Source organism: Puntigrus tetrazona, chromosome 1, assembly GCF_018831695.1.
Source record: "Puntigrus tetrazona isolate hp1 chromosome 1, ASM1883169v1, whole genome shotgun sequence".
NCBI lineage: Eukaryota > Metazoa > Chordata > Actinopteri > Cypriniformes > Cyprinidae > Puntigrus > Puntigrus tetrazona.
Window position 1 is genome coordinate 6,735,873 of NC_056699.1, and position 25,968 is coordinate 6,761,840.

Genomic DNA, 25,968 nt, shown 5'->3' on the forward strand with positions numbered 1-25,968 from the left:
ATCACATAACTGAATGCACTCATGTGCTGCATACTAGAAGAGTCAGCCTTTTGTTCGTTTGTCCTTTTCCTTTAACCACTTATCAGGATCACTTTTAATTATATATCATGTTAATGTCTCTCCTTTTTTGTCTCTGCTGGAAGCTTTCTGAAATCACTTTGTTCGTTTTCCGTACAGAGAGTAGGATAGAAATTACATGCTAAACTCTTAACACAATCACCTTTAAAATGAGCTGCAATTAAAAAGTGCTGTATGTGGCCCTCATCTACATCAGTACACTTACAATTACCATGTCACTGAAACTGCATCAAAGTTGCATGGACTGTGTTGAGATATGACGCCCTGTCAGGAGAGGAGTAGTGTGGTTCATTTGAGTTTTGCAGACTTTATGATTTTAATCTCTTCTGAATTGAATAGTGTTTTTCCTAATATAACCTTGGTAAAAATGATGGAACAAATTTTCAACTTTTTTTTTTTCTCCATCTAACCTAGGAGAATAATTAAAAGAAACATTTTCCACACAGTTATACACACAAAGTTACCAAATTGTCTTTGCTCAACACTTAAAATAATTATTATTCTATTGTCCTATATTTCCTCAAAATAAATGCCACAGGTCTGATTTTGGAATGAAAATAGATTCAAACATTATTAAGTGTGGCTTAAGTGTCCAGCGTTGTAGGGCCACTGTTTTTGTTTCCAGTTTAATTTACTTAAGTTTTTCCTAATATTTGTAACTAGTTGATCTCTATATATATATATATATATATATATATATATATATATATATATATATATATATATATATATATATATATATATATATATATATATATATATATATATATATATATATATACTATAACTAGAATTGTGCAAACACATCAGCTTGTAATCAAACACTTCAGATGGGAGAAAAATGAGGTCATAAAATAAAGGAGGAACAGTGAACAGCAAAAAGATAAAGAAAAACAGCCTCAGACCTCAGGGTGTTTATTTACTCATGGTTCTGAGTCCTAATTAGACTCTTGCCTCTTTCAGAACTTATTCAAACTGATGGCCAAAGAGAGAGACATAAAGAGAACGAGAGAAAGAGACACAGAAGTAAATAACTGTGTCCGATAGAAATTTGGATCTTTACACCACACTCCACATAATGCTAATATAGCCCTGGCTAGCTCTCTCTCATTCTCATATATATATATAAAATGTTCAAATCACCATTTTTGTTGTTTTGTCATATCCAACTCCACAGGTAGAAATCCATTTGATATCAATCCATGGGTGAATGGGTCAAGATACATTGTCCAAAAATATTAATTTTTTCATAATCTCACTCTTATGTCAATTTTTTGATCTGCCACACATGGCTTGAGACTAGCTAAAAAACCATTCAATTATTTTTCATTCTTTTGTAACCCCTGGGAATTCCAGACACATGATGAACTTGACATTAAATACAGATAAAGGGACTATTTCTCTATCAGACTTTTAAAACACCCTGATTTATAAAAACTTGTGCAGAAAGGCATTTACCCAGTATTTCCTGTGAAGGTGGGATGATGAGAGTGGTGTCGTCTGTTACCATGCCACCACCCGCCTCAATTTTCCGGAGTCGCTCCCTCAAGCGTTGACACTCCACCCTCAGCTGTTCCACCTCTTCAGTGCGCTGCTGCTTTGCGATGCTGGTGGGGTTCATTTGCAGGTGGATCACCTTTGTCTTCACAGGATCATAGTCTCCCTAATACATAGAAAAGAGTCCAAGAGAAGTAAACATTTCATTAAAATAAGGAATAAGTTTGTGAACAGTCTTGAAACAGACAATACGCCTGAATGCAAAGATCTTGCCATTTCTTTTAATTTTTTAAGCATGTGAAAGCATTGTAACTGCTGACTGATTGCCTGAAGCATAGCGTGCTGTTTTCTACATTCCTTAAAACACATCCAATCTGAAAATCATTTCCTTTGAATTGCATTTAGCTTAAAAAATAAATAAGTTCAAACGAGAGACATTACTAAGGTGGGTCCAACAGCTCATTTATTAAAAATGAGCTTCATGAAAGCTAACAGGTTAAACCTGAGGGGTTAAAATGGGGTTAAAAAGTCCAATTTCGTCTGAAGGCTCTTACACCGTAAAAATACATTTATCCGAATTACCCTCCAAACAAAAGGACCAAAGAAGTGATAGTTCATCCCTGTCTGAAACGAAAGGCTTTATCTTCTGGAACGATTCTTCATTTGGGTGTAAAACTTCAGGGGTTTAAAAGCCATTACTGAGCCTTCTGGTGAATTAAGGGCCCCATCAAAGAATAATGCCTCGATCTGAACATCTCATTACTGAGCAAATTACATCACCCTGAGCTGAAGACAGAGAGGCAGAGGAGAGGAAAAGAGACTGAAGGGTAAGGAGCAGATGACATAACAGCAGAACAGAAGGCGATGAAAGAACAGAAACAACTACAATTACTAAAAATAAAAAAAATGTTGTTACACAATAAGTTGTGGAAGAAGGATAACACGAACAAACTCAGACATGCCACAATGATCTATACCCTATTAAAAATAAACTCTTTGAGGATTTTAAAACTGCCATTGCAATCAAGGGCTGCAAAATTTCAATACTACTGGTAACAACGACTGGAACGTAGGTATTTTGACAACCTCAACAAGTAGCTCAACAAGCTATGTACAGTCCACACGCGCATTTCTGTAACCTTCAAGATTTAATGTAATTCAGCTTGAATCATGAATGAATCATCTACAACAATAAGAAAAAGGCGTGAAAATCATTAAAGGTTAGTCCATGGGCCAAAAATAAAACCCTCTTCAAACTGACAAGTGTTGAGTGGGTGGGTATTATTAACTGTCTGAAGTCGCTTATTTTTACTGTGACACTTGAAGCGTCATAGATAATGGATAGAAGAAGCCTATAAATATTAGAGCAAGAGTCTAAGCACATTAAGAAAACTGAGTGATTGAGAGAGCAGGACGAAATGAGTGACGCAGTTCCTGAATTCCAGACTTTTCAGTTTGTTTTGGGCTGGCACCAGTGTTGAGGTCTAATGGAGCATGTCTGACTGCATTTCAGCCCACTGATCGCATCATTGAGTCAGGAAGTGAAAAGGAAGGATAAATGGATGGGAGGCCACTGATAAATATAGCAGCGCCACAAAAATGACAGAAAAGTGACGTGGCCTTACATTTTTACATTACGTTGCTAACTATAATGGTTAAATGTTGCCTATAACATGCCAAAGTCAGAAGTCAGACAATAGTGTAGGGATTTCAGGCATTTTCCAACTTCAGTTAGAAATTCAGTTTCATTAAATAAACCTATCATGCCAAAAGCTAAACTATTAAATATTTTTGGTTATATATTTTACATATGAAGTCATTTTCGCACTGATTTCAGGCTTAATCATTTGTATTTGTATAAAATACAAATAATGAATCTTGTCTTTTGATACGTTTTCATAAATTCATTAAATTTACTGAATAATTCAATTGAAATTCATTCAAAGAATAGTTACAATGTTCTATTGCAACACAGGAGTGGAAGTTATTCTATATTGCAGATTTTTTTATTTTTATTTATTTTTTACAGATTTCATCCCCACCCCTAGAATATAAATATAGTATAGCAGTACACAACCACATACCTAAACAACATAAAAATTTAAACACTAGGACTTATAGGCTGAGTTTCCTCTAAGTGCCTTTACATTATTTATTGACCAACAGAAATAAATAAAAACACCACAGTTCTATTATTAAACTAATATCTTTAAAAGCATATTAAAAGCTAGCAATCCCCAGCATGCCCAGAGTAATTTTCTAGAGTACATGTGCCACCGGTGGGTAAAAATCATATTATATGTGAAGAGTCATCAAAGCTGCTTGTTACTACAAGGACCAGGGTTTACTTCAAGTCCACATTTATCAAGATAATTATTTCTTTTTTATAAAATTATAAAAAAAAAAAAAGATATCTAAAGAGAATTTGTAGGTGTGGAGATTTGCAGGTAACACATGATATGGTCTCAAGTGGCGATTAAGAACGAACACATATTTCTGAGTTACTGTGGAAATCAGACGCAACACAAGTGTGGCTGTGCATTCATAAAAACAAACACACAGATAGTCTCAAACTCAGCCTACTGCATTTTCAGTACTGCATCCCAAAATGCCATATCAAGGAGGAGGGGGGGTATTTATTTATTACTCAAGTTTGAAAATAAATAATTACTTGAAAACTTACAACAGCTGACCTGCTACTATGCACTTTTATAAGGTAAATCAAAGCAAGTCCTTTAGTCTGTATCCTGCAGGACAGATTATTATGCAATAGCATCCCATGATTATAATAAGTCACAATTGTGGATTATTTCCCATTACTGTGATCAATATTATTTGTGATGGACATAACAGAGAACCACAACTGTGCCGCTTAACTACTTAAGAACTGTACACTGGCATGCTTAAAGGAACATTTCACTAAAATGAAACTCTTATCATTTGCTCATCATGATGCTCCAAATAAAAAAAATCTTTCTTCTATTGAACACCAAAGCAAGATGATAATCAAACAGTTGAAGGCATTTCAACAGACTTCTATAGGATTTTTCCCTCCATACTATGGAAGTTGATGGCTATCAGCAGCTGTTTCTTTAAAGATACCACTCAAATTTGTATTGTGTTCAATAGTAGAAAGAAATTAGAAACAGAGGTATGGAGCAACATGAAGGGAAGTAAATCATGGCAGATTTTTGAGTGAACTATACCTTTAAAAGCACAAAAAAAAAGACAGCACTGGTTCACATAACACTTCAGCATAAGCTCAGTGACCGTCTACATACAGAGTTATGGACTACAGCAAATACTCCTTTTAAAAGCTGTTAAACATACAGACATACTGTCAGAGCACCTGAAAGAAAAACCCACGATTTTTAACAGGCTCTTTGAAATTCCTATCACTAGAAATGGCTACAGAACACAGTTAATTAATAATGAATTTTGTTGTGGATTCTTTTTAATATTAACCTTCTTATTATTTAATATTGTTGCACCCCTACTGTAAACATTTTTTGATTACTAGAAGTCTTGCACAAAACAAAAGTATCACCTGGAGGTTATGCCTCTCTAGTCTCATCTCCAGAATATTGTTTTGCTCTTCCAGCTGCTGACGTTCTGCCTCCAATTCCTCGATCTTCTGCCTGGAAAAACAAACACATACACCTATACATATGCAATGTCATTTCTAGTCCAAGCATAATGAAAACACTTATCAAAAATATTAAAATTGCTGCACGTAGGAACATAGGCATAACAACAGTAAATAATAATAAATTTGTCATGAGAAACAGGACATCACATACTATGAAATTCTGAAATTAGAGTTAATATTCTATATCAATTTTCACATTTTACCTTCAATTCATATTAAATGCTAAACAACTTGTAAAAAAAAAAAAAAGAGGAATATAATTTCATTAGTTATCTTGGATATTTAGTAAGATCTTCTTGAACTTTTACTCTTGTATATTCTGTATAATTTCTCAAAGTAATTTGGTAAGCATTCGCTTGTTTTAGTTTTGGTTTTGAAGATTACCACGTGGGGTCTTGGACTTGTATTCAGTACAACAAATATTCAATTAAGGTGTAAACAGCTTAGTGAAATGGTTCCAGGAGTGATTAAATGAAATTCTATAGAGAATAATTACAGGATCAAAAAGAAAGAGGAAAAAAGAGAAAGTAGGCACTGAATGAAAGCTCACTTTTCAAGCAAGGCCACAAAAGCTAATGTAGTATAATCACATTTCCATAGTAATTAGGCAATGCAACAGGCCATGAAAAAAACCCAGACTTCAGTTTCTCTCAGTCTAAAGCCCCGTTCACAACACCAGTGACTTATAGTGACAAAGTGAAATGAACATTTCAATGAGAGCTGGCTATTTTCAGCAACATGAGAGGTAGTGACTGTTGGTTGTATATTGGTTATCTATGGAAGCCTCATTCACAAATTAATAAACCACCAACGTGACTTCATTACTTTCAGTTTATTTATTCATTTTACTCAGAAACAGGCTTCCATAATGATCAGATCAGACATGTATGACACAAGCATGAAATTTAATTTCTCACATATCTCTGTTACCTGAGAGAGCTGACTTCCTCCGCTGTTGCTAAGGTGTTTTTCTCAGTATTAGACACCTGCTGCTCTTTCAGTGTCTCAAGTTCAGCAGTCATCTGAGCAAATTATAAAAAAAATAATAATAATAAAATACGAAATGATTGGCACTGTATACCAAAACAGTTATTTACTGTAAATCCAAGCAAATGAAACACCTGTAGCCAGCTATGTTATTTCTGTATTTCTGTCTAATATCTTGACTTCCGCCTTGTGTGGTTTTCCATTTCTTGCATGCATTATAGCACAAACTTTAATCAATTATTTATGATCTGAACAGTAGCTGACATAATCGTATAAATGCCAAAAGGAAGTTGGTGATGAATGTGACTTACCATGTGAGCTTGTAATTTGAAGGTGCCTGCCTCCTCCTGGGCTTTAGACAGTTGAGTCTATCAGAATGAAACAGACTTTATGGTTTATGTTTTATGGAAATAATTTATGATTATAAAGTCATGGAACTTCCAGATAGGTCAGACTGCATGAGCAGAGGTCTAGATTTTTTATAATACCAGCACACTATTTTAATAACACAGTATAACTTGGAAATAACTGAACACACATTTAATAACATGAAATCAACTTTATTAGCTCATTATAAGGACACCTAATAAATGTTGTTAGACTTGTATCAAAAATAACTTATTACTAGATTCTTCTGGCAGATCTTTCTGCTTATTTATTCAAGGAAACAAAAGAGCTGGGCAACATAGCTAAACTATATTTAACAATATTTGTCATTTCGGCCATCATGGCCAATCACTTTACATTTTTTTTCTCTTTTTTAAACAGAAAGATTACATTAAACCCCTGCAAACCAATATACTGTTACACATCCAGACACGGAAGCGAACACAATTCGATATTCGTTCTCGTGTCTATACTCATCAGCTACCTGTACTAAACATACCACATCCTGCGATGTGACTATCGCAGATACGTAGGCTATATAGCCCTGATTATGATACAGCTCGAGGAACACAAACATTTTTTTTTATGAGATGAATAAAGATGCTGTTGCCTAAATTTTTGCTACAAATCGCTGAATTGAATAAATCACACTTAAAGCTCAATCACTGAATGAAAAGGTACGTCTGAACAAATGATTTAGTGTGCATTGTGGGTAATGTAGTTCTCACCTCCATCTCTGTATTATGTGTCTGGACTTTCTGCAGCATGTCCTCTGCCTCCTTGACCCGGAGCATGAGCTGAGGGGAGTATTCACTTGTGGCCAGCTCGCTGTCGTACGACTCTAATATGGCCCTCATTCCATCACGCTCCTGACCCACATACAAAAGCACAAGTTTCAATTCCAGAACTCAATTCAGGCCAAGCTGGGTCAGTGCAATATAAAGATATCATGCATATAAAACTAGCTGAAACACTTGCAAGACCATAAATGGATGACATTGACTCAAGTATAAAATAATAAAAAAAGAAAATCCAAAAGAAAGAATCTGCTTATTATATTAATGTACATTTAATTACAACAGCTTGATCGCGTTTCACTTATTACTGAACTTAATTCGCATGCTTTGCCAGTCAACCTAATCGATGTACTACATTTTAATTGGCAGGCTTCAGTTGTAATGTCATTGTAACATTCTAAATACAGGAGGAGAGACGCAAGAAATATTAGAGGAGAATTAATGGGGTGAACGAGCTCCCTTCTGAGTCTGAGTCATCTGTGTAAATATCTCATTTTAGAGTCGATTAAACCGAAATTAAATCTAGTCTAGTCTCTAAAGCCGAAACCAGCAGGATCAATAAAACATTGTGATTCATTACCCGTAGTGTGAACAAAGACGACCAACAGATTAAAAACAAGCTATGACAGGCACATGCCCATATATAAAGAAACCTTAACTACATTTTAAAGAAAAAGCTAATGATGCATTTGTGGAGCTTTACTTAAATTCATCTAACATAAAAAACAATGTACCTGAGGTCAAAGCCTCCATGTCACATATCCTACAAAAAAAAAAAAAAAAAAAGAAAAGAAAAGAAAAAAAAAAAAAAAAAAAAAAAGAAAGAAAAAGATTTTATTCTTATCTCCGCACTACTTTTTAAAGGTCAAAGAGGTATCCATTTTATTACCTGAAGTCATGAAAACAGTTCAGGTTTAATATGAGTTATACCACCTAAGGGGTTCAACAAACTAGCACATATCAGTATATTCACACACACACATACACGTCTTCCAAAGCTATTTTTCTGCTTCCATTGTAATGAAATTCACCCTTGCTGTTATCTTAAACTCACCTCATTCATCCCACAGATAGCAAACTCTCATTTAGGACTCTATTATTTTGGCAGCGGCCTCTGAGTTTCTGTGCCGGAGAGGGAAGCTATGTGGGTGAGTGAGTAAGGAAACGAATCTGTGCCGCACTGCAGTTTTTTTCCACCCCTATGGATCTTCATTTAATTGAGAACTTGGGTCAATGCTACAATAAAACCTTTTTATCATGACTTTTAATCATAGCTAGAAAACTGTTAATCTAATATGCTCTGAAGACGGCTGATGCATTTTCCTGGTCTTGCAGCACGTAAAGTGCTAAGGTTGTCAATAATGGCTTAGTGACAAACAGCCACCAGATTCTAGCATGTCAATTCTATTAGTTCTATGAAGCTCTATGCATGTAAACAGGTTTATCATCATATACAGAACAAGTCAAAAGTTTAGACACTACTGACTATTGCTGCATGATAAAATGCATGAGACAAGACTCTGCTTAAAAACTTTGTATTACACTTTCATGTAAGCACAAACCAAGTGTCAACTCATGCAGGGTTTACCTCAACTAGTTTCTTATTTTACGTTATATATTAACACTGTCTCTTCTGCTAAAACCTTAAGTATCTCTCAAAAGCTACAACAGTGAAACTCCTATACTTATTCCAATAATTCTAAATGATTCTACATTTTTTTCCATTAAAATATCTAGTAAAAATGAGTTTGTATATTTGACATGCCTGAATTTATTATAATTTGGTCACTGACAAGGTTTGTTTAGAGACTTAGCAGCAAATCGGCCCTGTGTAGGAACATAAACCGACTGTATTATCCTTTTTTATTTGTATCTGATTGGGGGACTTAAATACTTATCTTCTGGCAACCCGAAACATGAACACTTGTTAACAACACAAGATAACAAAAATGCAAAAAAAAAAAAAAAAAGTTTCTGGATAAATTACCAGGCCAGTAATAAAGACTAGAACTCTTCATTGAGAGAAGCAAAAAGCATAATGATTCAAATACAATTAATTGCAGTGGGATATAATTCTCTAAATTCTATCTCCTGTCTAAACGTTGTTTTGTATTAAATTGTGTTGTGCAATGCTATTATTGCTTACACAAAAAAAATGGAATTAACTGGACAAGCATTTAACTGAGCATACCACCAATGTAATTAGCTACTGAATAATAGAGAAACATACAAGCGTGCTAGCTTATCTTTACTCTTAATTACTTGTTCTGACAGCTCTAATTTTCAATGTGTGTTTAGAGCAGCTTCCAGGCTGGTAGGCTGGAGGTGAGGATGTTCTAAATGTCTCCAGTGTGGACATCATTACACTCAAAAATTGACCTCATTAAATCAAATACCACCTATTTAGGAGCTAATTGAGGCCTTTGTTAATTACCAGTTTACCAAGCTGTTGACAAACAAAGAACAAGAGTATTATTTGCATACACAATAAGGCACGGCTCCAGTGATTTATCTAAATCTCATCCTAGCCTTGGGAGAAATCATGCCAGTAAGGAGGACACGTTCTAGATTTCTATGGAGTTACATGAGTTCATAATGCCCATGAGACAAGTTGTGAGAACAATAATGGGTCAAATAAGAATTTTGACTATTATCCCTCACTTAAAGGTTACATTCAAACAAAAAATAAAATAGTTCCCATTATTTCATGTCATCATATTTTTAACCTTCTTGTCATTTCAGAAGTTAATCTTCAAAACAAAAATGTATTACTGTCTGTCCACTGAAAGTCCACAAACTTTGGAAAAATTCTTTAACTGCTCATGGTTTAACTTTTAAAAGTTTTGGCTGCATGCAGAGGGACAGATGAGAACAAAAAAAAAAGTCTTATGGGTTCAGAATCTCACAAAGGCAAGTAAATGTTAACAATTTGCAGCTTTTTGGTAAACAATTTTTATAAAAAAGCGTGTTTAGAGAATTCAAGCTTCTGCTCATCCGACAGCAATCATTCAAGTTACTTGGGCATATCATATTACCATAGCAGGACTGAAAATGATTGTTAAATCTAATGAAATGTTTTAATGATACTTAGTTGTTGATATTATGAGTACACTTGCATAAAAAAAGGGTTTTATCCATTGATAGTTCTAACATGAAAAAGCCACATGGCACTGAGGAGAAGGTATTTAGTTCTGAAGTGTATAGTGTGTATGAAGTATGAATCCTTTTGTTTTCACGAGAATAGCTGAATTTTTTATTTCTATGTTTGTCAATTTTTTCCCTCTCTTTTTTTTTTACCTTAGTGAGCAGTAGGACTCTCTTCTGTAGGCGACGAACAAGTGAATCCTGGTTTTCTCGTTTCTTCTGTTCTTCTTGAGCTTTGGCTCGCAGTTGAGCGATCTCGGGCATGAGCTCAGTGCGGGCCTTCTCCACTGAGCGAATGCTGAAAGAGACAGATAGAAAACGGCAGAATAACATTAGGATAGAGCAGCTCTTGGGAGAACACAAAGAACTGCATCCTCTATATCCTGGAAGGTCATTTCCTTATAACATAAAAGCTGCCTTCTGAGTGTTCACAGCAGAATGTATGCTCTTTGTTGCTGGGCCGTTCTGGGAAATGGCACAATGTTATGTGGAAGACAGTGAGCCATAAACAGTTCCCAGAAACGGCTCTGAAAACACCCCTGGTGAAGTTAAATGAATGTGCATTGTGATTAATCCATATTCATTACAAAAATTAGCTTAACTATTTACTAACTAGTCTCGCATAGCCAGACAGGTGAAGGTCTGGAATACAGTGTGTCCGTGTCTGTGTGTGTATATATAATGTGGCTTAGGTAAGGACAAAAATGATCCAGAAACCAGTTTTATATATCCATTTACAACCGCAGGACTTGTCCCTAGAATTAAAGTGCAATAAAGGGTACTGAATAATATATTTGAACCTGTATCATACGAAGATACAGATTTGGATTTTGAGAGATTTTGCAAAAATCGCTGAACATGATCCCTCAAAAAGTTAATAAAGTAGTACATATTTATGGTGAGTGATCTCTTTATAATATCTTATTTTGGTTTATTTATTTATATATATATTTTTTTATTTTAATAGCAATATCTAGCAACACTCCCTTGATGATTCAACTATGCAGGTCCGGCTGGGTTTAGAACATGGTATACATTATGCAAATGTTGGGGGAGAAACAATGATCCCAACGGCAACTTCACAGTCTGTGTTATGTTGGGATTCAACTTTTTTTAGTGGTCTTTTACACACACACACACACACACACACACACACACACACGATTTACATGAAGAGTAAACAGTGATGTTTGAAGCTCATGGTATGTTATTTCCATGCACAGAACTCTTATTATTCAACTATGCCAAAGTAAATACAGTTTTTTTTTTTGTTTCCTACACTTCTTAAACTACTTTATTTGTATAATGCAATATTAACAAGGCTATAATTTAGACGTAGATTTTCTTAAAATACAAAAGCAAAACAAATGTGCAACTTTTTTTATTTGTTTTTACTGTCACCTATCTATTAATTCAATAATCAGTGGATTAAAATCCTTGCCCTACATGTTTCCTTTTCATCACAACTTCCAGAATAATACTCAGACACTTAAAAAGGTCCGTCTCCTTGTTATATTCCGGTTAAGAAAACTAAAATGTCCATTTTTCAGGTTCACCATATTTCTATTATGTCTGCATGCAAAGCAATTCCATATTTCACTTCTACATCTCTGCTTGTCAGAGAATTGAGGGCAGCTAGCAAGATTGATCTCATTATCCTGCATTTCTAACACTTACCAAACTGCCGCCAGGTACCGAAATTTACGCAATTTGACACTTTTCGCATTTCTCGATATTACTACATTTGATATTGCTTTTCTGCAGTTCTTGTGCAGTGTCACTGTTAAAGACACAATAACGGACATCAAAACTGTTAGCAAAATGGCAGCATGCATTTATATGAGTAGAAGTTGTTTGTTTATGTGCGCATGTGTCTTATGGAGATAAAGGAAGGATGTTTGATACAGATAGACTTTGACTGGGAGAGCACTTTTCCACTTGACCTTGCAGAGTGAGAGAAATTACCCACAGCAAGAGTTCAATTCCATCAAATGTGCTGGAAAAGTGTGTGCGAGTCTTTGAATCTGCTGGATTAAAGGGAGAGAAAGTGCTAAGACTGTACGGGTGGATGTAATTGTGCTTTCTGGAGGTAGTTGACAAGGGAAATTTGTTTGTAGAGAAGGGCGGGTGAGTTTGTGTGGGCCAGCATTTCCAAGAGCGAGTCAGCATGCGTGTGTGTATGTGTGTGTCCTCATAGCTAAATTGATTAACTCCTCTCATCTCTTCCAGATGCTAACTATCCAGCCTAATTTGAGTTGTAATGAAAATCACCATGGCCTGCTGTGGAGGGTCAATAAGACAATAATGCACAATCTAATCACAAAACCATACTCGTCTTCTATCAATATGACCTCAGCACATACTGAGGCTTATTATGCAAATTGCCTCTATTCGTTAGTGAATAGGGTAATTGATTTAGTTGGCCCAGTTTCTCAACACAGAAGGAGTAGCTTAATGGAGTGATTCAACCAAGTGAACCCCATGAATGCACACCAACACACACAAACACATGTATGTAAAGCACCTATATAAGCACTTGCATTATAATACAAAGGTGATTTTACGGTTCGTCACATTCCATTACGGTAATCATTCACAGCCACTGCATTTCTATTTAAAGGATTGAAAATTACCAACAAAACAGTCGAGGGCATAGCCTCCATATTGATGATTGTCTGGTGCCCATTTTGGAAAACATTCACCTGCCAGCACATATCCAACATGTAAACCGAACGACCCCGTTTTTGACTTGGTGCTTATGGACCTTCATACAGTAAAATGGCTCATTCACAAATGGTGTAGCAAGCTCTGGTTGTATAGGAAACTAGATGTACGGGTTTTTATATACACACAGACACAGATTGAGTGGGGAAGACAATGTACATGTAATTCAGTACAATAATTGCAAATAAGATAACTTCAATCAGGCTATTGAAAGCAGAAACATGCATTTGGAAATGACACACTAGAAGGCAACTCGATCCAAGGGCTTTATAGATACTCGTATTGCTATGAATTAAGTAAACTGTTACACACTAGATGGCAGATGAGGGGTGGGCTGTCCAAAACAAAGAATACTAGCAATCTTAAAAAAAAAAAAAAAAAAAAAAAAAAAAAAAAAGACCTTTCTCTTTACTACTCGTTTTAATGCAAATAAATGTCTCATGTCTAATGTAAATGCCCAATCAGTGTTTCAATCACAAAATGATATCAACAAAACAGCGTGGAAATAAAATGTCACATAGAAATTTGTTTACCTCAGCAAGTCATCAGTGTACACAGCTCATTAGTTCACTAAAGAAATTAAATCTAGAGGGGAGCATTTTGTGAAATATTGAACCAAATACTCATATTTCACTAAACCTGTTAAAAGTCAAAAATTTTGTTCAAATTAATCTGCAATGAAACATTCTATGACAGCCGAACTGTACATACAATTGTAATTGAACAAAACCTAGAAATTTAATTCATAAGTTCATTTTAAAATCAGCAGGTTCTTTTTTTTTTTTCCTCTTGAGTTGAGTTTTGATCATCTATATCTTGAGTCAATCAGGAATTAGTAAAGTCATTTCATTCTGTTAGTATTACGGCATATTAACAAAGTTCATTACAAACTCATCATCTGCTACATGCTTCAAATGCACCAAAAGAAAATACATTGTAATTTACTGACATTTATTTATTGAAATCTATTGACACCCCTGGTTTAATTGCATTAATCAAGCAAAAAATAGTGTATCTGTTGCCATTACTTTTGATCAGGCAGGTTATTACTATTGAGGTACTACAGGCAATTTGGTTTTGAAACCAAAATGTTATAAGACATTGATCCAAGCCTACTTCAAGTACTGTCTGAGATTAACAACAAGAACCATAGTTTCACAAAAAGTATTGTTTCCACATACTAAACACCCTCCACTCACCAGAGGTAAGTTTCTTTACAAAAAAAATAGGCCTATATACGATTGAAACACATTAAAAAGTAAGCAATAAAGAAGAGGTTTTTTTTAAAAGAACCAGACAGTACCAACTCCTTTCATAAAAAACTTGAAGAAATGACAGCAGACTCATTACTTTGCAAAGCTGTTTTAGACGACATCATAGTTCATAATTAGCCGAATCTCAACACTCAGCTCATTAGTGAGATCTGATATTGTCAGAGTTTCGTTTGACTTGACTGCTCAAGTGACGAGCCGCGCAGAGCCGACACGCACCAACTCCCATCGACCAATTACCGTCTGACAATTAGAGAGAGGGAGAGACCAGAGATAGACTGAAAGAGCATCAAAGAGATCGGCTAATGCTGGCCAGCAAAACTCAAGAAAAGACCCCATTACTGCCTTTGAAAGAACTGCACAGGATGAAAAGAGATCCACATTAGAGGCCTTGTCAAATAATGACATTTTTAAGCACAAAAACAGACATGAACCCACATATCGAGAGAGAGATTGTCCCAATCTATCACTTGAGGAAGAGATCACATGCTGTGGAGTAACACTGTCGCTCACAAGCGAAGGTTCAATAGAGACTGTCCATCTCAATTGTTACAGAGGACCTCAAATCTTACAAATCATGCAGTGAAAGAAGTGCTTGACTAGATCAAATATTTAATCTGAAATTGCCTCGGTTCCTGCCTACAATCAACTCTGTGATATTAAAAGAAATAACTTCAGAACCGTAGTGTAAAATGTTAAAATTTGGTTACACTTTGTTTTGACATTCTACTAACTATAACTAATTTTACAACCTCACATCAACTAATTTTCATTTATTATCAACTACATGTCTACTAACTCTTAGAATAAACAGTTTAGGCTTTAGGGTTAACAGAATAAGCTGACACTTGCAACGTATCTTGCATGTCAACTAGCAGTTATTACTTACAGTTAGTCAAATGTTTTAAGTGGAGTATAGAAACAAGGTGTTACCTCCACTTTACCTCCACACAACTTTCTTAAATCAATGAGTGAAGGGTCAAACTCTATGACTCAAAGTGAGTGATCTGTATCTCAATGAATGTGAATGTGTGTATTTACCTGCTATTGAGTGTGTAGTTCTGCTGTTTCAGGTTCAGCTCTCGCTGTTGAATCTGTATGACCTCCCTGGACAAATCCTCAGGTTTCCTACAACAAAAACATTTTCACGTAAGAATTTTTCTCTCTAAAAATAAATAAATAAAAAACAAACAAACAGTTGAATAGGACACAAAAACGGCCTGAAAAATCCCCCCAAAAAAAAAAAAAAAAATTCTTCATTTTCAGCAAATAGACACTTAACCTTCAGAAAATGCTGAGAGAAGTGATCTGAGGAAGAAGAAACCATATGGCATACATAGTTTATAGTTATAGTTAATTTTAAATAAAACGTTTTGTGTATACCAGCAGGTGTGTGTACTGTAGAAGCTACACAATTTGATGACGTATGACATTATAGTAGTGGGGTCCCAATTCCTAGGGAAATAAAACTGATTAAAACGGAATTGAGATTTGGTCTTGGCAGTCAATGGGACAGTCACAAGATATTTTCATCCAAAATATCTTAAAGTGTGTTCAGAAGACATACAAAGCTTTTACAGGAAAGTGATTAATTCGAAATAATAATTGTCATTGGAGTAACCATTTAATGTTTTAGTTATGTCATGAGCTATGTATTTGATCTGAATGTAAGCTTTAGGTGGAGTGCATAAATGTTTAACTTTCGTTAAAAAAAAAAAAAAAACCCTGTATCAATAAGGCTTTACCAATCATTCACGTGAAATGTACAACATAGAAAGAAACTTTAAAATAATTAATCTATACATACAAGGCTAATTATGATGAACAAGACTTTACCTAAAGCATCTAATAGTTTTGACCAAAAAAATTAATACAACATGCGTTTTGCTTGTCGTAACTAGAGTGCACCTTATTTATGAATAGAATTCTAATAGCGCACAAACTCTGAAAACTCATTTCCAAACTTAAACTTATTCTATAACAGACTCATTACAGCCTGCTAATGAAGCACAAATTCATTTGTGAACTCAAAGATGGAATCCGTTTTCTTTGCAGAGATGAAGACAATTTCTTCAAAAGTTCAAAGCTATGGTTCCTGACTAGATTTTTAAAAAATTTGTTTATCTTATAAAACAGCTCTTGAAAACGCACTGAATTTTCTAATTCATCAAGCCACCACACACATTCAAAAATTGTTCAGCTGTTTTGTTTGTATTTTTTTTTTTTTAAACCTGAGGTCATAACAGAAGGTAAGCAAGTTAATCACTAGACCATGCAATCTTCTTTTATAAGATTTGATGTACGTTCTTCAAAATGTCATACAATTACACATAACTCTACTCTTTTGATGTTATTTTCTAAAGCATTGTCATAAAAGCAGGTTTTCGGCATACTTCTGCAAATTCACTTTATAAATGCTATGTTTTGCTTGCTGGAAGTACACAGCACAAGAAATCTATATTCACATTTATTTGTATATATCCTACACAGCTAACCACTGGGTCATGTTTCAAATGATCACAGGGCATGTTAAATTACATCTGCTGTCTTTGATTTGCATAATTAATGGAGCTGTCAACATCAAACAAAAGGCACAGGAACTTAATCACACCCACAGACAGAAAGGCTTTGAATGCATTTGCTCAGTTTTGACAATTTTTCTTTAAATTTCTGTGATGAAAGTGCTATCTTATAGCTGACACCTTTGTTCTGTATTTAAGATGAAAGCTAATTCTGAAGACAATTGGTTCAGCATTCAAACAGTAAGAATATCGCCGCAGAGGGAACATAAAGGAAAGAAATTTATAAGACAGAGTACGATAAATTTCTGGAGTATGTATTTCTCTTTCCCTCTTCATTTTTCTGAAAGTTATCTTTCGTTTCCTTTACAGCGAGACGAAATGAGTCTACGGTACAAAAAAAGAAAGTCCCAACCGCTGCACTTTTCTTTGCTGAGACAAAACATTGAGAAGATATGACACCGGTTTCTTTTATTTGGAGAATCCCCGCGAGAGTTACATTGCTCACCCAGGTAAAACATGAGAGAGCAGAATGAAACTACTGCCTGACATATTTATACTGCCAGTGAATGTGGTGGTTCACAGGCCTGGAGAGCAGAGAGAGCAGAATGAGTAATGTTCAATGATCAATCAGAATCCAAAATCAGATTTCTGCTCCACCAAAGCGAGACGGGCACTTTGGCTCATTCGCGGTGCCATTATCTTTTTAGAGCAATGGAAATACATTTGGAGGAGTTTGATTACATACAGTGTTTTACCTTTGTGAACGTAAGCATGATAAGTTCATTCATCCTGCATTCAAATGCTTCACCCAAGGCCATATCATACTTCAAAGACAGGAAATGCATACAAACAGGAAAAAAAGGCCTTCGCTGAGAAAAACGTCAGAGCGAAAAGAGAGAAGTGGAGGAAGAACCTATATGGGAATTAAGATTCTGCCCAGATACATGAAGGATATTGACACTGCGAAACTGTGACCAATTACGTGCCATTTGAAGTTAATCATCATCATTGGGCAGTTACAGAATAGTCAAAGAGGGAGGTTTATGCTCCACCACATTCAAGCACACACATGCATCTAAAATAGTCATTACAATCTAATTCATAACGAATTTGCTATAAAATTGTTGCAAATGTTAAATTATGCACCGTAGTGAATATCGTAAAGGTTTTAATTTGCCCATAATTGCTAAGTAAAAGGTGAATGAATTTTACGGAGTAAAAATGAATTTTTATTTTCTGGTGACCTATCCCTTTGAAAGGCTTCAACAATAATATATGTAGGTAAATATTGCTGTTTATTATGATTGGGGTGAATACAAATGAAAACAAAGCTCCATTTGTTCTTTTAAAACGAAAAAAAAAAAAAAAAAACAGTCCATCGATATTTTAACCAGTTTTTTGTATTTTTCTTGTATCAAACTGTTTAAATCTAATTGGATGCAATTTCTTTTTGAAACGATGGTTCCTCTGATATAGAGTTTAAAAGAACTGAAATGTTTTGCTCAAAGCTCTTCCACTACAATCAATATGACGCAAACTTAAATACATTTCTGCTGTTGAAAATTACAGCACTGACACCACAAACATCTGTATTTAGAGTTTAGATGTGACCGATGAGGAACAGAGCCATTGCATCTGCAATTAACCTGGTCTCACGGCATAAACATACCTGGGTGCTTTTTTTTCCAGTGAGACACAAAATATGTTCTAATAAGTACATATCATCGCAGTCTCTTAAAGAAACGAACACTAGAGGCAGTAAAACTCTGAAACCTTTTATTCCTCTAAAAAAAAATAGTTTTGATTAACAAAACAATAGTAAAAAATCTGTATAAAAGGAAGTTAATATGGCACAGTGGCATCAAATACCTTTTTATATCAGTTTTGCATTTGTTAATGCTATCAGGAAGGTTTTTGGTTGAATTTGGTGTAGGGCATATTTCTAACATGATAGAGCACTAACTTTTTGCAACAGTCTCTGGATATTCAACGTAGCGTTCATAATCATTATAAACACAAAAGTCTAAATGTATCCTTAATTTGGTTCTAAATTTATTGTAGCTCCTGCAACTATTCACGGTGTATTTCACAAGAGTACATAATTGAAAATTGTCTGCAACAAACTAAGCCTTCACCAACTAGTCAGACTCAAAACATGAAAGGGCGACAAGTTTCAGTGCTGTGTGCGCCTGGCTTAAGATTTCATACTGTGAACGCCCTAGTATGTCAGCTTGTCATTCAATGTCATTATTCAGTAACCTACATCGAGTTAGAGTTTCCATTCCTCTATAAATAAAACATATACTGTGGAATTTCAGATCATCACCAAAATATTCTGTTCACTACTTTTTCATTGTTTTCGTTTTTTTTACCGTATTAATATGCTGTACTTTTGTTATGGTAAAGTCTAGATCCATCAATAAATCTACATTTTAAACAGCAAAAAAAGAACCAGCCTCAATTCTATACATATTAATAACATAGTTTTCAGAGATTTTATTATTCATAATAGAGAGCCAGCCCTCAGTTTAATGATTTAGTCTTACATGACCATTTTCCACCCTTTCTTTGACCCTAGTTCACCAAAAATGACAGTTCCATATCTTATTTATTAACCTTACTAACCTCTATGCTTTTTTCCTTCGATGGAAAACAAAAGTAGAAATGTTAATAACTTATTAATCATTGTATTCACTGGCACTGCTACATGAAAAGCAATGAAAACTTTCTATGAATTTGTCAGATTAGATTAACTCGTTTTAAAAGGGTTCCTCCACCCCTATATGAAACTTTTGTCATTAATCACCGGGAGGTCCCATAACGAACACTGTCAAGTAATTGTCAGAATACTTTCATCTGCCTTTAGTGGTTCAATCTGTATTTTATAAAGTGGCCACAATAGGTTTTGTATGCAAAGAAAATAAAAAGAACAAATTTATTCAACAATTAGTCTCTTCTGTGTTTCTTCCGCATCACCAGAGAGCCATTTTGTAGAGTATCCTCTGGACGTACTTTTTTTGCATCCAGTACTTCTTTACCTACAAAAAAAGTTGAACCACTGATGGCGGATGTAATATTCTGACTATGTCTTTCATACTTTACAATGCCTTTACAGTGCTCATTACGCGCCAGGTTTTCATCTGCTCTCTTCATTATGACTGCAGAAAAAACACGAGTAGTACATTGCTCAAAACTTAACATTCTGAAACTTAATTATACTTAAGTGTAACTATTATTCTGTCCATTTTCAATCATCAGATGTTTAGATGCGCATAATACCATTACATATTAGTAAGGGATATTAAACAGATAAGATCTGTCACTGGTGTCTGACGTTACAGGACAATGATTGACTAATAAGAGACCCAGTGTTTGTCATTTTGAGGGGTACTTCAAGAGCACTGTGTGTTCTCCACCAAATCCACATAAGCCATTAAACAGACAATGTTTATATCTTTCCACATGACTGACAAAGCACATTTACACCTCACACGATCAATAGAACACATGCATATGCAAACACACTGAAACTGCTCCACATCAGCCACTGGTTCAGCATATATAACAAGCTGACCTTGAAAACACTGCAAACCACGGAGCATGTAAAATTTACAAACAATAACACTGACTGACCTAACACAACTTAATAAACCTACACAGGTACAGATGCAGATAGAAACAACATGTTTCTTAAGATCAGACTGCCCTCTAGTGGCTTTGTAATTTACCAAAATTAACAAACTATGGAGTTTCTAGGATTATTTACATTAACAATACCCTAACATTTGGTATTTGGTATATTGTATATAATATATTGATTATCCGCCGTCAGTCAGACTTTTAAGCCAATATTTCCAGTCAAAAAATGACTTTAGCTATGCATTTACTAAATAATAATAATAATAATAATAATAATATTATAAAAGAAAACACCCACCTAATATTAAGTCCTGTAGACTGGCCAATGTTTTCCCAAGCCTGCAGCCCACGCTCCAGTTTCTAGAAGATCCACAATGATGGATTAAAACCATACAATAAAATGCTAAATCCAAAAGAAAAAAAAAAAAAAAAAAAAAAAAAAAAAGAAAAACAGCTCAAAACACCACCATTTCACCCCTCTTTAAATTTCAAACACAGTATCATTTATAATCAGAGCACCAATTTTGCATAGCAAGACCAGACATATTTTGCAAATACTGCACATTAAAAAGGCACTTGGGATGCACCAAAATAAATTCTTGGCCGACACCGAACAAACTGAGACACGGCACCAAAAGCCAAATACTGGCCTTAAAACAGATTTAGCACAAACCTGTGCTAAACAGGCCCTCGCTGTTGGTGCTTGTAATGATTGTAGAGTCTTTCTCAGACACTTAAATGCTTTTTAGCAGCTGACAGTTTGCTGCATTAGAGTGAGTCTATTTGGTCATATCACGTCATTGTTCGGCATAATTTATTCGATCGGTGAACATTCAGTGCATCCTTAAAAGGCACTATATTAAAACAAATTCTAGTTTATTCAAGAATGCATGCAATATTTTCACAGGGGAATTATACTAGAAGGTCAATCTCAAACTAGTCTCTGCGTGTTTGTAACTGTTTACCTCTTTCTCCAACTCTACTTTCAGTTTCTCCTCCATCACTCTCTCCATTCTCTCCAACTTTCTCCTCAAACCCTCAGTCTCTTCTTTCAGCAGACTGTTGTTCTCTTTTGTCTCTCTGATATGGAAATTGAGAGATAGTGGTTATAGTTATTAAAAAAAAAACAATTTACATATGCATCCATCACGCAAAAAGTTTATTGATGACAATGTTGCTACCTTAAGAAAGTATTTTCCTCCCGCAGACGTTTAATTTCCCGTTCCAGTTCAGGCAGTCTGGCCACTTCAGACTTCATGTTTTTCACAATCACAGAGTCTTGCTCCTGAAGAGCTAAACGCCTCTCCAACTCCTGTAGATGGACAGCACATATAAGAGGGAGCATGGCTCGTGAGGCAATTTTTTGACTGACTGTACTTAATAGCAGGATTTCAGACATCCCTGAGTACTCCACTCATTATAAAAAGCAAATAATAATACTGAAACACAAATACCTTCATCTTGAGTTCGCTCTCTGTGCTGGTGGAATGAGATGACTGCAGATTTTGGTACCTCTGACTGACATCCTGGAATTTCCTATTAGCATCATATGAAAAACAACATAAGGCATATATCCGTAAGTAGTGGATATGAGGATATACATTTATGTATATGTGAATTCATACTTGCGCTGCACATCCAGTTGTTCCTGCAGGGCTTGGATCTCCAGGTTTTGGGTGGAGAATCTGGACTCCTGAATTTGAATCTGTTGATTGAGCCTTCGCGTGTCATCTTTCAGCTCACTGATCATCTGCAAATCGAAAATGATTTACTTTAATGAAACAATTTCAGGACTAATGGTATAAATAGAAGAATAATTGTTAAAAAAAGTTCTGTCAATTAAATCACATCCAAGTTTTTGTTACGTAATGTGTGTGCACTAATACACACACACACTACAGAAGTATTAAGAAATATAAAGTATTCGCTCACCCACCCAAATAATCAGAATTAGATGTTCCAATCACTTCCATGGCCACAGGTGTATAAAAACAAGCATCTGGAAATCTGATGGACGAGTCTGGGTTTAGAGGTTGCCAGAAGAACTTGTCTGACTACATTGTGCCAAGTGTAAAGTTTGGTGGAGGGGAGATTATGGTGTGGGGTTGTTTTTCAGGAGCTGGGCTTGGCCCCTTAGTTCCCGTGAAAGGAACTCTGAATGCTTCAACATACCAAGACATGGATGACGAGTCTGGATGAACTTGACTTGAATGTATACATCTGTGGCCATGGAAGTGATTGGAACACCGGATTATTTGGATGGGTGAGCGAATACTTTTGTATGTGTATATATGAAAAATTATGATTAATTTTTTGACTCCACTAATTTAAATTAAATCAAATTTGTAAATCAAATGATTGCCATACAGTCACGTATATACTGTATGTATACATGTATGTATACCCATGCAGAGCATCTGCTGCCTGAAACTAACAATTAAATTATGTAACTCCACATTGTCCCTATAATGTAAAATTAAATATGACTGCTTGTTTTATTGGCAGTTTTATTGTCCAATTAAATGCTTACAAAAATTGCACTTGTAAGAAGCAAACCACGGCTTTGCCCTAATCTCATGTTTCAATGAAAAATAAAAGTCACATTTGAATAATCATCAAACCATTTCATGAGAGCATTTTTTTCATCTTTCTACAAACACTAAAGATGCATAAACACATACCTGGTCTGCCTCTGCAAGTTTGCTGTCTTTTTCATTTGCTTTCTTGTGAAGTTCCTCGAAGTTACGCTTTAAAGCCTTGCTGTTTTCCATTTGTTCATTAAGAGCTTGATTTGCTTTCTCTTCTCTTTCTTCCAGGCGTCTGATCTTCAACAGTAACTCCCTGTTACGGTCAATTTCCCTCTGCAAATGCAATCAGACAGACACATACACACAGGTCAAATTAGGTTTTACAAAGCAAAGACCGGACAATCTCCCCTTAAAATGCACCAAATCACACACTAAAGGATTTTGTCTACAACGTTTCCCAAACCGTTTTAGGCTGCAATTCTCTTTTATTGAGGAATATGTTTAGAAGATGGGAAAGAAAATCCAACAGAACCCATGATATCCAGCACTATGCCACCCATCACTCACCTGTAAGTCTCTGGAGCTGCTGTTTGCCTCTTTCTCCAGCTCTATACGTGCTCGTTTATGACTGAGCTCCATCTGTTGTTTCTCTTGAGTGAGCTGCAGCAGGCTGGTGTGAGAACGGACACGCTCTGCAGCCTCCTCCAACTACCACACACAACAAAAAAAAAATCTAATTACTCTACACTTACTATATTAAGAGGAAAAGGTCACCCCAAAAATTTTAAGTTTTGTTATCCTCAGAACATTAAAGTAATGTAGGGAATTGTAGCATTACATCACTTGCTCACCGATGGATCCTCTGCAGTGAATGGAAACAGCTTATAAAAACATCACAATAATACACACGTATTCCACATGACTCCAGTCTATCGATTAATGTCTTGTAAAACAAAAAAGCATGTTTATAAGAAACAATCCCATTATTATGAAGTACTTTAACTTTAAACCATTGCTTCTTACAAAAATATGACTACACAATCTATAATGCAGTGGAAAAGCCAATAATAAAAAAAAATCCACTAATATGTATGTTTCAAACCTTAGCTTGATCTGTGCATATTTCTCTACTTATTCAGACAAGATGGCATTTGCACTGGAGAAAGCAATATTTTAGACAAAACATAATGGAATATATCAGAAGCAATGGTTTAAAATTGTAACATTTTAATGACTTAATTTTTCACTTCACAAGATGTTAATTGAGAGAGTGGAGTTGAGAGGATCACTTCTGTTTTCGTTAGCTGTTGGGACATTCTGATTCTGATCACTGCATTGGTGAAGTAATAAATTTCTCCAAATCTGTTCCGAACTCATCTACAACTTGGATGGCCTGAGTGTGCGTAAACGTTCAGCCAATTTTCATTTTTGGGTGAACTATTTATTTAGAAGACACACTGCTTATTAGAGATTATGGAATTGAAATTTAGATATTCCCATAAAAATGAGGTCTAAAGGAGTCTGTAACTTGCCTCCACTCTTTTAGTATATAGATTCTGAAGGCCACTTCTTCCAAAGGCTGGCTCAGTCTCTAGTAAAGAGCGATCTGGACATGATATCAAACTCTTGAAAGATTTTAGCGTTGAGAAGATTGTGGTGTCATCCTCCAAATCATCCATTTTGACAATACTTTGACAGCCTCCTCTGCAGAGTCAGAAAAAAATTACATTAAATTACATAAAAAAGTAAAAAAAATAATAAAAAAAAAACAGAATAATAAACCACCTCAATTCACTAGAAACCTACTGCTCAAACCAAAAACTAAACAATACACGTAAAATATGGTAGTAAAGCATTAATAAAGATTGGCATTTAAAATGTTTATTATAGAAATACTGAAAAAGCCTCAATGTCTCATTAAAAAAAAATACAGAAAAATATACCCTTCTCTAGTATGTTGCCGCAGAACAGCAAATTTACATATTTTGTGAAAAAGTTCAAAAGTGGCAAAACTAAATAAATACAAGTTAAACTTGACGCACACACTTAAGTTACTAAGTGTGATAAAAAAAAAAAAACATTCCCTGGTGGAATTATGACAATATCATGGCAATTACTGATATTGTGGTACTAAAGGTATGCCCTACTCATACATCATGTCATTTAACAGATATACAACACAGAATTTCAAAGAGTACTATGGTTTATGGTCCAAAGCATGGTATTTTCTTTTACAGACTCAAGAACCCATTAATACAGTTTAAATAACGAATTAAATAAACTATCTTACAGTTCTTAATAATGAGGTAGGTAGACATTAACAGAAACGGAGTATGAAGTTAAATCGCACAAGCTAACAGTTCCGTGTGTTTAGTTAGCAAGTGCTCAGCTAACTTTACTTCAATAAATTCGTCAACAACGCGATTTTACTCAAACGCTAAAATGCAAACCGAATAAAAATACACTAAAACACGGTCCTTTCTTTCGGAGTAATATTTATAAGACAGAAAATCCGTAACTCACTCTTCTCAGCCCTTTCTCTCTCTTACCGCTCGTGTCTCCAGCGGTTTGAACTTGCAGCAGTTTTGTTGTCGTTGGTTGAGCTCTCGCTTCTTCGTATATGTGCGGCAACACACGCTGGTTTGGCTCATCAACACAACAGCGCCACTTTGTGAATGGGCGGAATAGATGAAATTAATCTATATACCGCTTACTTAGGAATTTGAATCGGTCGCATTAACACGA

The 25,968-nt window shown here is 35.2% G+C and overlaps 1 protein-coding gene across 2 annotated transcripts in view; it reads right to left on the reverse strand.

The window, feature by feature from the left end:
- Positions 1–25,899, reverse strand: part of LOC122346519 (mitotic spindle assembly checkpoint protein MAD1-like) — a 47,027-nt gene extending 21,128 nt beyond the window's left edge. For both annotated transcript variants that reach the window (XM_043241215.1, XM_043241223.1), the window contains exons 1-16: positions 25,747–25,899; positions 24,756–24,927; positions 23,791–23,931; positions 23,377–23,556; positions 22,321–22,445; positions 22,150–22,231; positions 21,877–22,007; positions 21,661–21,775; positions 20,994–21,055; positions 15,576–15,662; positions 10,693–10,837; positions 7,327–7,467; positions 6,523–6,579; positions 6,155–6,246; positions 5,123–5,213; positions 1,537–1,741 (exon numbers count right to left, since the gene is read on the reverse strand). In XM_043241215.1, coding sequence (XP_043097150.1) covers positions 1,537–1,741; positions 5,123–5,213; positions 6,155–6,246; positions 6,523–6,579; positions 7,327–7,467; positions 10,693–10,837; positions 15,576–15,662; positions 20,994–21,055; positions 21,661–21,775; positions 21,877–22,007; positions 22,150–22,231; positions 22,321–22,445; positions 23,377–23,556; positions 23,791–23,931; positions 24,756–24,902 — 1,801 coding nt within the window. In that variant the 5' untranslated portion in view covers positions 24,903–24,927; positions 25,747–25,899. The remainder of the gene's footprint in view (positions 1–1,536; positions 1,742–5,122; positions 5,214–6,154; positions 6,247–6,522; positions 6,580–7,326; positions 7,468–10,692; positions 10,838–15,575; positions 15,663–20,993; positions 21,056–21,660; positions 21,776–21,876; positions 22,008–22,149; positions 22,232–22,320; positions 22,446–23,376; positions 23,557–23,790; positions 23,932–24,755; positions 24,928–25,746) is intronic.
- Between the last annotated feature and the right edge of the window lie 69 nt (positions 25,900–25,968).